The sequence below is a fragment of the Heptranchias perlo genome, chromosome 8, assembly GCF_035084215.1.
Source record: "Heptranchias perlo isolate sHepPer1 chromosome 8, sHepPer1.hap1, whole genome shotgun sequence".
Classification (NCBI taxonomy): Eukaryota; Metazoa; Chordata; class Chondrichthyes; order Hexanchiformes; family Hexanchidae; genus Heptranchias; species Heptranchias perlo.
The window spans coordinates 60,314,250-60,331,342 of NC_090332.1; the positions used below are offsets into that span (position 1 = coordinate 60,314,250).

The window sequence follows — 17,093 nt, forward strand, 5'->3', positions numbered from 1 at the left end:
TCTCTACTGATATTAATTACTTTAAGTTCCTCACTCTCATTAGACCCTTGGTTCCCCTCTATTTCCGGTATGTTTTTGTCTTTTTACTATGAAGACAGATACAAAATATTTGTTTAACAGATCTGCCATTTCCTTATTCCCCATTATAATTTCTCCTGTCTCTGCCTGTAAGGGACCAACGTTTACTTTTGCTGATCTCTTCCTTTTTACATACTTGTAGAAGCTCTTACAATCTGTTTTTATATTTCTTACTAGTTTACTCTCATATTCAATTTTCTCCCTCTTTATCAATTTCTTGGTCATTGTTTGCTGATTTCTAAAACCCTCCCAAACCTCTGGCTTACTACTCTTCTTGGCAACATTGTAAGCCTCTTCTTTTAATCTAATACTATCCTTAACTTCTCTAGTTAGCCATGGTTGGATCACATTTCCTGTGGAGTTTTTATTCCTCAAGTATATTCATTGAGAATTATGAATTATTTCCTTAAATGTTCGCCATTGCTTATCTACCGTCATATCTTTTAATGAAATTCCCCAATCTACCTTAGCCAACTCACTCCTCATACCTATGTAATTGGCTTTGTTTAAATTTAAGATCCTAGTTTTGGACTTAACTACATCACTCTCAAACTTAATATGAAATTCTAACATATTATGATCACTTCATTATATGTTAATTAGTAATCTTATAGCTAAGGATCCCCAGAGGATCCTTAGCTATAAGATTACTAATTAACCCTGTCTCATTACACAATACTAGATCTAAAATAGCCTGTTCCCTGGTTGGTTCCTTGACATATTGTTCTTGGAAACTGTCTCCAATGCATTCCACGAACTTGTCCTCCAAACTACTTTTGCCAATTTGGTTTGCCCAGTCTATATGAAGATTAAAATCCCCCACGATTATTGCATAACCCTTGTTTCATGCTCCTCTAATTTCCTGATTTATACTCTGTCCAGCACTGTAACTACTCCCACCAGTGTTTTCTGCCCCTTGTTCTTTCTTAGCTCCACCGATACTGATTCTACATCCTGATTTTCTGAGCTAAGGTCCTTTCTCACTACTGCCTTTATCTCATCCTTTATTATCCTTCAGTGTTGTACCTACTATGATATGAAATAGAGATAGCACAGCAGCAGAAAACTCCATAAAGAAGAAAAAAAAATCCAAGCTTCTAATAAAGCGAAGGAAAGTCGAACCAGTGGATGTTTAAGAACGGAGAGATATTTTATGAGATAAATATATCAGAGGTGGGAGGGCAGAATAGATAGATTTTCTTCAACTCAATTGCCAAAGCAGAACCAAGCAGATTAGGTGAACTAGAAACATTGGACATCATTACATAGAGGCTGAGCATAATATCAAGTAAAGGAGAACCTGATGTCCTAAAAGAAGCTGCAGAATACGGAGAGATTGGTGTGCAGAAAATGACCCAACTCTAATATGATGTACTACTCAGGAATCCAATCTGTGGACTTGGAGATCTGTGTTGATAATGCTCCTTCTCCCCCTTCAATGCAAAAGAACATTAATGAAGTGAGTGGGCAAAACTGTGGCAGATGAAGTTTAATGTGGGAAAGTGTGAGGTAATCCTCTTTGGACCTAAGTAAAATAGATCTGAATATTTCTAAATGGCGAGAAGTTAGGAACTGTGGATGAACAGAGAGATTTAGGGGTCCAAGTACAGAAATCATTAAAAGCTAGTGGACAGGTACAAAAAATAATTTAAAAGGCTAATGGAATGTCGGCCTTTCTCTCAAGAGGGCTGGTATACAAAGGGGATTAAGTTATTTTACAGCTGTACAGAGCTCTAATTAGACCCCATCTGGACCACTGCCTTCAATTCTGGGCACCGCACCTCAGGAAGGATATATTGGCCTTGGAGGGGGTGCACCAGATGCACCAGAATGATACCAGGGCTAAAATGGTTAAATCAGGAGGACAGGTTGCATAGACTAGGCTTGTATTCCCTTGAATATGGAAGATTAAGGGGTGATCTAAATTGAAGCGTTTAAGATGATTAAAGGATTTGATAGGGTAGATAGAGAGAAACTATTTCCTCTGTTGGGAGAGTCCAGAACAAAGCAGTGTAACCTTAAAGTTAGAGATAGGCCGTTCAGGGGTGATGTCAGAAAGCATTTCTTCACACAAAGGGTAGTGGAAATCTGGAACTCTCCCCCTAGGCTAGGTCAATTGAAAATTTTAAAACGGAGTTGACAGATTTTTGCTAGGCAAGGGTATTAAGGGTTACGGAACCAAGGTGGGTAGATGGAATTAAGATACAGATCAGCCATGATCTAATTGAACGGTGGAACAGGCTCGAGGGGCTGAATGACCTACACCTGTTCCTATTTTTCCCCCCGCCCCCCCCACCAAAAAAATCATAGGCCACAAAATGCAGAGAACCAGTATTAAGAGTCACACTGTGAAATTACTGCTAACATTCAGATTAGAAATAAAAAAGCTGAATAAGGAATTAAACAGAGAACAGTTTGGTTTTAGAATTGGGAAAGGAACAACTTCCATTTATGCAGCACCTTTAATGTAAGAAATACCCCAAGACATTTCACAAACAGACCTCAGGAAAATGGACACCAAAAATGAGAGATTGGGAAGAGTGACCGATGGCTTGTGGAGGATTTTAAAGGAGAGGGGGGGGGGGGGGGAGAAGAGAGAGAGAGAGAGAGAGATATGGGGGTAACAGATTTAAGTGTGGATCATGTGAAGGATATTTAGTTTGAGAATGACTTGTGAGCAAACAATAGTAACAAAGAGACATATATATGCTTCACAGTTTGAGAAAGCAGCTGATAGGGTGAACCATGAAAGAATAATGGTCGTCCTGCAAAGAATTGGAATTGATATAAAAGACTTCCAAGCTCATTCAAAATCTTTACTGGAAATGAGCATGGGCAAAAGGGTCCTTGACTAACACAAGAGGAGAAATAAGTGATGAGGCTTACGATGGAAGAGATTGCACACTGTAGGCGCATTAAACTTCTATGATTCTATTAAAAAGCATTTGGACAGTTACATGGGTAAGATGGGTATAGAGGGATATGGACCAAGTGCAGGCAATTGGGACTAGCTTAGTGGTATAAACTGGGCGACATGGACATGTTGGGCCGAAGGGCCTGTTTCCATGTTGTAAACTTCTATGATTCTATGAAGTTGTTGGGGTTGCTATAGGTTATCGATCAAGAGATGGGATAGAATGGGCAGTTGTCATTAGGAGCTGATACGATGCACCAACCTCCAGAGTGCACATGGAATCAGAGAGATATAATGTAGATTTACATTTCACAGATTTATAGTACTGATAATGTGACTGTAGCCAGTTTCTTACTGATATTAAAACATGGTAAAAGCAGAGATTCAAATTGCATGCAGTCAACAAAATGTAAAATGACAGAAACAGAACAATTAAACGGTACTAACTCTTTTGGATTAAACGCTCACATACCTTCTCCTTGGCTGAGGCTGGAGGCTGTTTTAATACTTCCTTCACCGTCTGCATAACAGTCTCAGCCCTCATTACACTAATGGAGCGCACTAGTTCCACCAACAGCAACTGTTCAGGGCAGGGTACGGGAATAACCTTCAAATATTGAAGTTACAATTAAATTAATCTTCAAATGCTCTAACATAAATCAGTACCTGAAACTTCTACCCTCATTCAGTTTTATTTCATTAAGCATATGTGTTCTCATTTATTACTGCTATAGTCTAAATATTTCTTAACAGATTAAAATTAGACGATAATGAAGATGACATCACAGGTTATGGTGGACAGGAAAAGATACATTGATGGGGGTGAGGGGGAATTTTAACCCCCAAGAAGGGGTGAGTTGGAGGTCAAAATTGCAGCTTTTTAAAATCGCGACTGCAACCCAGCTCCAATGCGCCCCCTTCCGGGTTTAATGTGGGCGCGTTTGGATGTACATCCCCAATTACTGCCAGCGGGCAGATCGTTAACGGGGCAATTTACCTACTTGAGATAGTTGAGGTAGGTACTTTTAAAAAAAATTTTATTCTGAAACAAACATATTTTACTTCTGCAAGGGTTTCCCATGGCTTCTGAATCTCGCCAGTGAAACGGAGGAGAGATTCATGCCGAAGTTAATTCAGCCTTTTAAACCTGTGATTGACCTATCTCAATAAAAGCTCAGGTATTGCAGCTAGTCTTTCAAGCAAACATTTGGCTGAGAGTTCTTGTGTTGAGACATCTTTAGCAAAACTTTGGAGCTTCGCAAATTGACAAGATCAGGATGGGGGGGGGGGGGGTGGGGGCGCAATGGATGTATTCGAAAGGACATCTGAGGAGGAGGAAAATGGCCATCTACGGCAGCCACATTGTGCTGTGTTGGGATCTGAAGATGCACAAGAGAGGTGCAAAAAAAAGAGGGGCCAAGGTCGCAGGAGGCACTACTCATGTGAGAGGGTATACAGGCAGAGGCTGAGCTTCCTGGACCTCTGAGGAGCAGTGCCTATGGAGGCTCAGATTGAGTTGGCAGGTGTTTGCGGACATCTGCAGCCTCCTTGAGGAAGAGCTGCTCCCCGCTGGACAGGGTGGCCACACGTTGCCCGTTACAAAGTATGCACGGCCTGGGTCATGGCCTACATAGACTCATTTGAGAGCCGTGCTTGAAGCGGTCACTCTCTTGCAATTTCCTGCAACATCAATTCACCAGTATTGGAGCTGGACTCCTCCAACCTCTCCGCTATTGTGGAGAGTGCGTGTGGCACATTTTTCAGTACCTCGCAAAGGTACCTCAATCATTCTCAACGATGGTCCCCAGGGTTCAGCATCTGTGTCCAGTTGAGCAAAGCTTGGAGAGGAGTGCGCCCTCCAACGCGGACTCTCCACGGCTGCCCGCCATGCATTTCTGCTCATGGTCACTTGTGAGTGGTGAATCACCAGGTGACAACCCAACTAGCCGGCTAACAGGACCCACCGAAGTGCCAGTATCTGCGCTGGTGCATGGCTGTATGTCCTGTGATGGTGCACCCTCAGAAAGAATGAGATCCTCTGAGGAATCGATGTCTTCCATTCTTGTTCTACATGTGAAGGTCCTGGAAGACAATGGAAAGCAATATGAATTAGTCATGGCAAAGTAATAATCTTGCTAATCACCACTGATGAAATAAAGTAATCATGCGTGTGAAAGATGTTTAAGTTCTGTCACCAGGCATATGCGAGTTTCCAATCTCTCCATCTCTGATGGATAGGGATGTAGCTGTCCCACTTATCTCCATGGCCTCCTCCTCCACATCTGTGAGCTGGACTATTTGTGGAGGTCCACCTCCAGTCCTCGCCCTCTCCCTTGCATTTTGCGCTCTCTTCTACAAGGGGCGAAAGAACAGACCTGCGAGTGACTGAAGATGACATATTCATCCGATGATGCAGTGCATTGGGTGAGGCTGAGTTTCAGACAGATGCATCACGTTGCATAAGGATTGAGGTGAGTGGCAGTGGTGGGTGCATAAATGGGGAGGTGAGGAAGTGCACAGAAAGTGAAGGATGGTTGCTGCTGAAACGTAAGTTGATGTGAGGAGTGATGTGATGGAGTAGGCGTGTCAACACAGAGATGTGGGTGAATCAGCAACCGTACTCACTTTTCCTGACCTGGTTAGGACATTAAACCGCTTCCTGCACTGCAGCCAAGACCTGGAGGCCATGCTCCAGTGATCACCTCTTCTGCCGCCTCCAGCCATGCTTTCTTGGTGGCGCAACCAGGTTCCTTCCTCCCATTGCTTGGGTAAATTACCTCCCTCCTGGTTCTCACTGCACCCGGTAGAAGCATCTGTGAACCTGCGTGCTGCCTTTGCTCTCTTGGAATCCATGGCTTCACTTCCTCCTTTCTCCTCTAAAATCTATTTTTGCATTGGACCTTTAAATAGTGGACTTCTGATCACGTCATTCGGGTGCACAGTACACCTGCTGCGCAGCTTGGAGCCCCGAAACCCGGAAGCAAAATTAATTGCCTTCAATTGAGTTGCGATTGCAGATTCCAACACATTCACTTCACTTCCGGGTTTCCCATGTGAAAATCTACCCATGCATTCTCTTTCTGGTTCCAAGTAAAAATGATGCCCATGATGTCTGTTGGAGAACTATCAAACTGAAATAAATCAAGTATCTTATGCATTTAATAGAAGGTCCTTTGCGATTCATAACCTGCACTTCGGTTTAAAAGAAGATCCTTCACCATTCATAACCTACATTTACCCTTATTCATATTTATAATCTAAATATTTTTCAAACAATTGCACCCTTATTGATGCCCTAACTGAGCTGGTGCTATCACCTCCCAGCTCAAATGTCACCTCCCAGTTAACATCCCAGCTGCAAAGGTTGCCAACTTGCACTGCTCCCTATTGAGCCGCTCATCATTTAGTCCAAAAACTGACAACGGTTCAGCTGAGTCTGAAGCTTCAAAATTGCCAGTCTCCCCTGAAGAGAAGTTGTATCAATATAAAATTATCTCCTACCAGATACAAGAATCTTTTTAATAAACTTAGTTAAATTGGGTGAGGCGATTGGGTAGACAAATACAAAAAGAGTTGTAGTACCTGAAATCCATCTTCTTCCTTAGGTAATAGACCAAATATCGATTCCATCACCTCTCCACCATTCCCCCCCCCACCCCCACCCCCAAACAAAAGCTGTGCCTGAGTTGAAAACTTCTACAATCATTTGGAACAGTTTCACATAATCTGCAGACTTTGAATTTATAGGCCAACAAGACCAGTCTACCTCAAAGCAATTCTTCTCCTTACAAACATTTGCACCACTTTTCACGTTTATCAAATAAGCATGTTTACTGCAAACTTACAAGAAATGTGTTTATAATAATGTATAGTAAACAGAGAAAAATATGTTGACATAGAGAAAGACCAAGACATTTCAATGTAAACCAGTGATTTTCAATGGCTTACGGGGCATATGCTGTTTTACCCTACAAGGTATAAGGTAGGAGTGTGATAAAACACACTCTACTTGCCTAGATGGGTGCAGCTGCAACAACACTCATGAAGCTCATGGCTGCAGTGTCTACTATTTACAGGATGTACAGCAGCAACTCTCTAAGGCTTCTTGGCAGCACTCCCCAAATCCATAACCTCCACCACCTAGAAGGAAAAGGGCAGCAGGTGCAATGGAATACCATCATCTCCAAGTCACACACCATCTTAACTTGAACCATATCATCATTCCTTCATCGTCACTGCGTCAAAATCCTGGAACTCCCAATCTAACAGCATTGTGGGAGCACCTTCACCACATGGACTGCAGCGGTTCAAGAAGGCCCACCATTACTTTCTCAAGGGAAACTAGGGATGGGCAATAAATGCTGGCCTTGCCAGCGACGCTCAAATCCTGAGAATGAATTTTTAAAAAATTGAGTCAATCAGGTGCAAATGTAGCACTTGAAGTGTAACTGACAGGAAATAAGAGATGTGATATGGTCAGGGAATTCATGCTAGACCTATGACATACACACACATACTTTTAACAATCACCATTTAGAGTGATTAGTTAGCTTCATAGATGAAATCTTACTTTTCAAAACCATTTCCCATTTATACTGGTGCGTGTGTGTACTTCATTAAAATAATCATTGTGAGTTGAGTTGTAAAGAACAATTTTGAAGTGATTTCCTTTGATGTTTCACAGCTTGTGGGAATGCCTATTAAAAATGTTTGGAACTAGGTTGAGCTGCCTTGGACATAAAAGCAGCCCCAGCTTTATTTTCCCTCTCTCCGAGTAGCAACCTTTACCAATTTGAATTGCCTGGGGAACCTGCTCTGCACTATCCATGTGATGCAAGGCGGATATTTTGCAAGGCATGCAGACAATGTCCAAAAAAGATCGGGTGATACACTTCAAAATCTCTCAGTCCATGCTTTTTAACCTAATTACACAAGGGATAAAATTATGAATCATTGGTCCACAAACTAGAAAACACTCAGAAGAACCCAGGTCAAGAACACAGACATGATGGTAAAGATGGGTGTCTTGGGGGGGGTGGGGGCAGTAAAAATTGTAATAGCTTGGATCGCAAACGAATCCCGGCTGCAAACCGCCGAAAAACGCAATTAAAGCCAGCGGGATGACATTTAAAAGGGGCAATTGAGATTGTTCAACTAGTTAACTCAATTAAATTTTTGTGGATTGAGGCAGACAAATTATTTTAATTCTACCTGAATGTGTCTTCCATGGCCTTTGAAACACGCCATGGAAACGGAAGCAAATTGCAGCCGGCAGCCACTTGGACATTTAAACCAGTGATTGACAAATGGGGATAAAAGGTGAGTTTTTGCAGCAAGGCAATCAGTTCTCTCAGATAAACCTTTAGCTGGGAGTTCTTTGTGTTCAGACTGAGATTCCTTTGTTCACACTCAGAATTCTTGTGTTCACACATATTTACCTACATTTTGGATCCCCTCAAACTGACACCATCAGGACGGGGGGGCACAATGGAGCGGAGCGCGGGATCGGCGATAAAAGGAGGAGCGAGAGGAGAGAGTGGAGCGCGGGATTGGCAATAAAAGGAGGAGCGAGAGGAGAGAGCGCAGCACGGGATCGGCGATAAAAGGAGGAGCGCGAGAAGACAGCGCGCAGCGCGGGATCGGCGATAAAAGGAGGAGCGAGAGAAAAGAGAGCGGAGCGCGGGATCGGGGATAAAAGGAGGAGCGAGAGAAAAGAGAGCGGAGCGCGGGATCGGGGATAAAAAGAGGAGCGAGAGAAGAGAGAGCGGAGCGCGGGATCGGGGATAAAAGGAGCGAGAGAGGAGAGAGCGGAGCGCGGGATCGGTGATAAAAGGAGGAGCGAGAGGAGAGAGCGGAGCGCGGGATCGGCGATAAGAGGAGGAGCGAGAGAGGGCGGAGCGTGGGATCGGCGATAAGAGGAGCGAGAGAGGAGAGGGCGGAGCGTGGGATCGGCGATAAAAGGAGGAGCGAGAGGAGAGCACGGGATCGGGGATAAAAGGAGCGAGAGAGGAGAGAGAGCGGAGCACGGGATCGGCGATAAAAGGAGGAGCGAGAGGAGAGCACGGGATCGGGGATAAAAGGAGCGAGAGAGGAGAGAGAGCGGAGCGCGGGATCGGTGATAAAAGGAGGAGCGAGAGGAGAGAGCGGAGCGCGGGATCGGGGATAAAAGGAGCGAGAGAGGAGAGAGAGCGGAGCGCGGGATCGGCGATAAAAGGAGGAGCGAGAGAGAGCGGAGCGCGGGATCGGGGATAAAAGGAGCGAGAGAGGAGAGAGAGCGGAGCGCGGGATCGGCGATAAAAGGAGGAGCGAGAGAGAGCGGAACGCGGGATCGGCGATAAAAGGAGGAGCAAGAGGAGAGAGCGGAGCGCGGGATCGGCGATAAAAGGAGGAGCGAGAGGAGAGAGCGGAGCGTGGGATCGGCAATAAAAGGAGGAGCGAGAGGAGAGAGCGGAGCGTGGGATCGGCAATAAAAGGAGGAGCGAGAGGAGAGAGCGGAGCGCGGGATCGGCGATAAAAGGAGGAGCGAGAGGAGAGAGCGGAGCGCGGGATCGGGGATAAAAGGAGGAGCGAGAGGAGAGAGAGCGGAGCGTGGGATCGGCGATAAAAGGAGGAGCGAGAGAGGAGAGGGCAGAGCGTGGGATCGGGGATAAAAGGAGGAGCAAGAGGAGAGAGCAGAGCGTGGGATCGGCAATAAAAGGAGGAGCAAGAGGAGAGAGCGGAGCGTGGGATCGGCAATAAAAGGAGGAGCGAGAGGAGAGAGCGGAGCGCGGGATCGGGGATAAAAGGAGGAGCGAGAGGAGAGAGAGCGGAGCGTGGGATCGGCGATAAAAGGAGGAGCGAGAGAGGAGAGGGCAGAGCGTGGGATCGGCGATAAGAGGAGCGAGAGGAGAGAGAGCGGAGCGTGGGATCGGCAATAAAAGGAGGAGCGAGAGGAGAGAGAGCGGAGCGTGGGATCGGCGATAAAAGGAGGAGCGAGAGGAGAGAGAGCGGAGCGTGGGATCGGCGATAAAAGGAGGAGCGAGAGGAGAGAGCGGAGCACGGGATCGGCGATAAGAGGAGGAGCGAGAGGAGAGAGCGGAGCGCGGGATCGGCGATAAGAGGAGGAGCGAGAGGAGAGAGCGGAGCACGGGATCGGCGATAAGAGGAGGAGCGAGAGGAGAGAGCGGACCGCGGGATCGGCGATAAGAGGAGCGAGAGGAGAGGGCAGAGCGTGGGATCGGCGATAAGAGGAGCGAGAGAGGAGAGAGCGGAGCGTGGGATCGGCGATAAAAGGAGGAGCGAGAGGAGAGAGCGGAGCACGGGATCGGCGATAAGAGGAGCGAGAGAGGAGAGGGCGGAGCATGGGATCGGAGATAAAAGGAGGAGCGAGAGGAGAGAGCGGAGCGCGGGATCGGCGATAAGAGGAGCGAGAGAGGAGAGAGCGAGAGAGGAGAGAGCGGAGCATGGGATCGGCGATAAAAGGAGGAGCGAGAGGAGAGAGCGGAGCACGGGATCGGCGATAAAAGGAGCGAGAGAGGAGAGGGCAGAGCGTGGGATCGGCAATAAGAGGAGCGAGAGAGGAGAGGGCGGAGCATGGGATCGGCAATAAGAGGAGCGAGAGGAGAGAGCGGAGCGTGGGATCGGCAATAAGAGGAGCGAGAGGAGAGAGCGGAGCGCGGGATCGGGGATAAAAGGAGGAGCGAGAGGAGAGAGCGGAGCGTGGGATCGGCAATAAGAGGAGCGAGAGGAGAGAGCGGAGCACGGGATCGGCAATAAAAGGAGGAGCGAGAGGAGAGAGCGGAGCGTGGGATTGGCGATAAAAGGAGGAGCGAGAGGAGAGAGCGGAGCACGGGATCGGGGATAAAAGGAGGAGCGAGAGGAGAGAGCGGAGCACGGGATCGGGGATAAAAGGAGGAGCGAGAGGAGAGAGCGGAGCACGGGATCGGCGATAAAAGGAGGAGCGAGAGGAGAGAGAGTGGAGCACGGGATCGGCGATAAAAGCAGGTGCGAGAGGAGAGAGCGGAGCACGGGATCGGGGATAAAAGCAGGAGCGAGAGCGCCAGTGGGGAGAGAAGTGAAAAAACACCGAAAGTGACGTCAGCAGAAAGGAAGGTGCTGATTGGTTAGTGAGTTTTTTAAAAAAGTTTTATTTCTGGTATGTTTATATAGTAGCTAATAAATAAATTGTGGCATGGCAGGGTACCTCAGTCCCGTCGAATGCACAGATTGTGCCACGTGGGAACTCCAGGACAACCACATGTGCAGGAAGTGTCGTCAGCTGGAGGAGCTTGAGCAGCAGCTGGCGTCACTGCAGCGCATTCGCGAGGCTTAGAGCTACATGGAAAGCACGTTTCAGGAGGTGGTCGCCCTGCAGCTTAAGAGCTTGCTGTCAGAGAGGGAATGGGTGACTGCCAGACAGACAAGGAGGACCAGGCAGGTATTGCAGGAGTCCCAGGTGCATCTCGCTCTCTAACCGGTATTCACTGGTGAGGGCAGTGGTTCCTCTGGGGAGTACAGCCAAAGCCAAATCCACGGCACCATGGGAGACTCAGCTGTATGGGGTCGGGGGGGGGAAGAGGAGGAAGGTCAGGAAAGCAATAGTGATAGGGGATTCACTGCTTAGGGGAGCAGATAGGCGTTTCTGCAGCCACAGATGTGATTCCAAGATGGGTATGTTGCCTCCCTGGTGCCTGGGTCAAGGATGTCACTGAGTGGCTGCAGAACATTCTGAGGGGGGAGGGTGAACAGCCAGAGGTCGTGGTCCATTTCGGCACCAACGACCTAGGCAGAAAGGAGGATAATTTCCTGCAGGCAGATTTTAAGGAGCTAGAAAAGAGATTAATAAGCAGGATCTCAAAGGTAGTAATCTCCGGATCACTCCCGGAGCCATGCACTATTGAGTATAGAAATAGGAGGATAGTACAGATGAATGTGTGGCTGGAAAGATGATGCAGGAGGGAGGGCTTTAGATTCTTGGGGCATTGGGACCGGTTCAGGGAGAGGTGGGACCTGTACATGCCAGATGGGTTGCACCTCAACAGGGCCGGGACCAATATCCTCGTGGGGAGGTTTATTAGTGCTGTTGGGGAGGGTTTAAACTAGTTCGGCGGGGGATGGGAACCTGAGCGTAGATTCAGAAGGGAGAGAAACTGAGCTGGAAATGGAAGGCAGAAAATTAGTAAGTGAGTTTGGAAGGCAGAGGAAACAAAGGTCAGATAATAGACAACAAAAGAGTTTGGCAGTGCTTAATGGTATATACTTCAATGTAAGGAGTATAGTGAATAAGGCAGATGAGCTGAGGGCACAGTTAGATACATGGAAGTATGATATCACAGCTATTACTGAAGCATGGCTTGAAGAGGGGCACGAATGGCCGCTCAACATTCCTAGTTACAGGGTGTTGAGACGAGATAGAGAGGGGTTTAAAAATAAAGGATGGGGAGTGGCAATATTGGTTAAAGAAACAATTACAGCCATGAGGGGTATGACATGTTAGAAGGATCATTAATTAGGATTAGAGTAGACAGGGCTGATGGCCGGCGCGGACACGATGGGCCGAAGGGCCTCTATCCGTGCTGTATAACTCTATGACTCTCTATGACTCATATGGGTTGAGTTAAAAAAGGGGCAATCACACTGCTGGGAGTGTACGATAAATCCCCAAACAGTCAGAGGGAGATAGAAGAGCAAATATGTAGGCAAATTTCTGAGAAGTGCAAATTTCTGAGAAGTGCAAAAACAATAGGGCAGCAATAGTAGGGGATTTCAACTACCCTAATATTAACTAGGATAGAATCAGTGTAAAAGGAATAGAAGGTGCAGAATTCTTAAAATGCATTCAGGAGAACTTTCTTAACCAGTGCGTAGCAAGCCCAACAAGAGAGAGGGGGCAGTTCTGGACTTAGTTTTAGGGAATGAAACTGGGCAGGTGAAAGGAGTATCAGTAGGAGAGCATTTTGGTGGCAGTGATCCTGATTCAGTTAGATTTAGAGTAGTTATGGAAAAGGACAAAGATAGAACAGGAGTAAAATTTTTAAATGGGGGAAAAGGCCAATTTTACGAAGCTGAGAAGTGATTTAGCAAAAGTGGACTGGAATCTTCAGTTACCTGAAAGTAAATCAGTGTCAGAGCAGTGGGAGGCATTCAAGCAGGAGATAGTGAGGGTTCAGAGCAAATATGTTCCCACAAAGAAAAAGGGTGGCATTCCCAAATCTAGAACCCCCTGGATGTCAAGAAGCATACAAGGTAGGATAAGGCAAAAAAAGGGAAGCTTATGTCAGATACCGAGAGCTCAATAGTGCAGAAAGTCTAGAGGAGTATAGAATGTGTAGCGGCGAAATTAAAAAGGAAATTAGGAAAGCAAAGAGAGGACATGAAAAAATACTGGCAAGTAAAATCAAGGAAAACCCAAAGATATTTTATAAATACATAAAGAGCGAGAGGATAACTAAGGAAAGTGTTGGGCCCATTAGAGACCAAAGAGGTAACCAACGTATGGAGCAGATGTGGGTATGATTCTTAATGAATACTTTGCATCAGTCTTCACAAAAGAGGGGGACGATGCAGACATTGTAGTTAAGGAGGAAGAGTGTGAAATATTGGATGAGATAAATAGTGAGGGAGGAAGTACTAAGGGGATCAGCATCTTTGATAGTAGATAAATCACCAGGCCCGGATGAAATGTATTCCCAGGCTGTTAAGAGAAGCAAGGGAGGAAATAGCGGAGGCTCTGACCATCATTTTCCAATCCTCTCTGGTTACAGGCATGGTGCTGGAGGATTGGAGGGCTGCGAACATTGTACCGTTATTTAAAAAGGGAGAAAAAGGGATAGACCGAGTAATTACAGGCCAGCCAGTCTAACCTCAGCGGTGGGCAAATTATTGGAAACAATTCTGAGGGACAGTATTAATCGTCATTTAGAAAGACACGGAGTAGTCAAGGACAGTCAGCATGGATTTGTTATAGGAAGGTTGTGTCTGACTAACTTGATTTAATTTTTTTGAGGAGGTAACGAGGAGGGTCGATGAGGGTAGCACGTTTGATGTAGTCTACGTGGATTTTAGTAAGGGTTTTGACAAGGTCCCACATGGCAAACTGGTCAGAAAAGTAAAAGCCCATGGGATCCAGGGAAAGTGGCAAGTTGGATCCAAAATTGGCTCAGTAGCAGGAAGCAAAGGGTAATGGTCGACGGGTATTTTTCTGACTGTAAGGCTGTTTACAGTGGGGTTCCGCAGGGCTCAATGCTAGGTCTCTTGCTTTTTGTGGTATATATCAATGATTTAGACTTAAATGTAGGGGGCATGATTAAGAAGTTTGCAGATGACACTAAAATTGGCTGTGTGGTTGATAGTGGGGAGGAAAGCTGTAGGCTGCAGGAAGACATCAATGGACTGATTAGGTGGGTAGAAAGGTGGCAAATGAAATTCAATCCAGAAGTGTGTGGTAATGCATTTGGTGAGGGCAAACAAGGCAAGGGAATACACAATAAATGGGAGGATACTGAGAGCTGTAGAGGAACAGAGAGTCCTTGGAGTGCATGTCCACGGATCCCTGAAGGTAGCAGGGCAGGTAGATTTTTAAAAATTCATTCATGGGATGTGGGCGTCGCTGACGAGGCCAGCATTTATTGCCCATCCCTAATTGCCCTTGAGAAGGTGGTGGTGAGCCGCCTTCTTGAACCACTGCAGTCCATGTGGTGAAGGTTCTCCCATAGTGCTGTTCGGTAGGGAGTTCCAGGATTTTGACCCAGCGACGATGAAGGAACGGCGATATATTTCCAAGTCGGGATGGTGTGTGACTTGGAGGGGAACGTGCAGGTGGTGTTGTTCCCACGTGCCTGCTGCCTTTGTCCTTCTAGGTGGTAGAGGTCGTGGGTTTGGGAGGTGCTGTCGAAGAAGCCTTGGCGAATTGCTGCAGTGCATCCTGTGGATGGTACACACTGCAGCCACAGTGCGCCGGTGGTGAAGGGAGTGAATGTTTAGGGTGGTGGATGGGTGCCAATCAAGCGGGCTGCTTTGTCCTGGATGGTGTCAAGCTTTTTGAGTGTTGTTGGAGCTGCACTCATCCAGGCAAGTGGAGAGTATTCCATCACATTCCTGACTTGTGCCATGTAGATGGTGGAAAGGCTTTGGGGAGTCAGGAGGTGAGTCACTCGCCGCAGAATACCCAGCCTCTGACCTGCTCTCGTAGCCACAGTATTTATATGGCTGGTCCAGTAAAGTTTCTGGTCAATGGTGACCCCCAGGATGTTGATGGTGGGGGATTCGACGATGGTAATGCCGTTGAATGTCAAGGGGAGGTGGTTAGACTCTCTCTTGTTGGAGATGGTCATTGCCTGGCACTTGTCTGGTGCGAATGTTACTTGCCACTTATCAGCCCAAGCCTGGACGTTGGCCAGATCTTGCTGCATGCGGGCACGGACAGCTTCATTATCTGAGGGGTTGCGAATGGAACTGAACACTGTGCAATCATCAGCGAACATCCCCATTTCTGACCACATGATGGAGGGAAGGTCATTGATGAAGCAACTGAAGATGGTTGGGCCTAGGACATTGCCCTGAGGAACTCCTGCAGCAATGTCCTGGGGCTGAGATGATTGGCCTCCAACGACCACTACCATCTTCCTTTGTGCTAGGTATGACTCCAGCCACTGGAGAGTTTTCCCCCTGATTCCCATTGACTTCAATTTTACGAGGGCTCCTTGGTGCCACACTCGGTCAAATGCTGCCTTGTTATCAAGGGCAGTCACTCTCACCTCACCTTTGGAATTCAGCTCTTTTGTCCATGTTTGGACCAAGGCTGTAATGAGGTCTGGAGCCGAATGGTCCTGGAGGAATCCAAACTGAGCATCGGTGAGCAGGTTATTGGTGAGTAAGTGCCGCTTGATAGCACTGTCGATGACACCTTCCATCACTTTGCTGATGATTGAGAGTAGACTGATGGGGCGGTAATTGGCCAGATTGTATTTGTCCTGCTGTGGACAGGACATACCTGGGCAATTTTTCACATTGTCGGGTAGATGCCAGTGTTGTAGCTGTACTGGAACAGTTTGGCTAGTTCTGGAGCACAAGTCTTCTGCACTACAGCCGGGATGTTGTCAGGGCCTATAGCCTTTGCTTTATCCAGTGCACTCAGCCATTTCTTGATATCACGTGGAGTGAATCGAATTGGCTGAAGACGGACTTCTGTGATGGTGGGGATATTGGGAGGAGGCAGAGATGGATCATCCACTCGGCACTTCTGGCTGAAGATGGTTGCAAACGCTTCAGCCTTGTCTTTTGCACTCGTGCTGGTCTCTGCCATCATTGAGGATGGGGATGTTTACAGAGCAGGCATACGGGATATGGGATACTTGCCTTTATTAGCTGAGGTATAGAATATAAGAGCAGGGAGATTGTGTTTGAACTGTACAAAACACTAGTTAGGCCACAGCTACATTACAGGAAAGATGTGACTGCACTAGAGAGGGTAGAGAGGAGATTTATGAGGATGTTGCCAGGACTGGAGAATTTTAGCTATGATGACAGATTGGATAGGCTGGGGTTGTTTTCTTTGGAACAGAGGAGGCTGAGGGGTGATTTAATTGAGGTGTATAAAATTATGAGGGGCCTAGATAGAGTGGATAGGAAGGACCTATTTCCCTTAGCAGAGGGGTCAATAACCAGGGGGCATAGATTTAAAGTAATTGGTAGAAGGATTAGAGGGGAGGAAAATTTTTTTCATCTAGATGGTTGTGGGGGTCTGGAACTCACTGCCTGAAAAGCTGGTAGAGGCAGAAACCCTCATTGCATTTAAAAAGGTGCTTGGATGTGCAGGGCTACGGACCAAGAGCTGGAAAATGGATTAGGCTGGATAGCTCTTTTTTGGTCGGCACAGAAACGATGGCCGAATGGCCTCCTTCTGTGCCATAAATTTCTATGATTGGATGTATTCAGTAGTACATCTGAGGAGAAGGCACATCGGCAAGCATGGCATGCAGTTCTGGGAGTTGCAGCTCCACTAGACAACGGTGAGCCACAAGGACCTGCAGAGGAGCAGAGAGGGGAACAATAGAGAGGCTGATGTCGCAGGAGGCACTATCCACATAAGGAGGTCGACAGGCAGAGGCCGAGCTTCCTGAAC

At 46.9% G+C, this 17,093-nt stretch overlaps 1 protein-coding gene across 5 annotated transcripts in view; it reads right to left on the minus strand.

Moving 5' to 3' along the window:
• dop1a (DOP1 leucine zipper like protein A) overlaps positions 1–17,093 on the minus strand; it is a 224,271-nt gene that overhangs the window by 44,593 nt on the left and 162,585 nt on the right. For all 5 annotated transcript variants that reach the window (XR_010963688.1, XM_067989164.1, XM_067989163.1 and 2 more), the window contains exon 23: positions 3,465–3,599. Coding sequence is in view for 4 of the 5 variants with exons in the window: in XM_067989164.1 (XP_067845265.1) it covers positions 3,465–3,599 (135 nt within the window). In the remaining variant the exon portion in view is untranslated. The remainder of the gene's footprint in view (positions 1–3,464; positions 3,600–17,093) is intronic.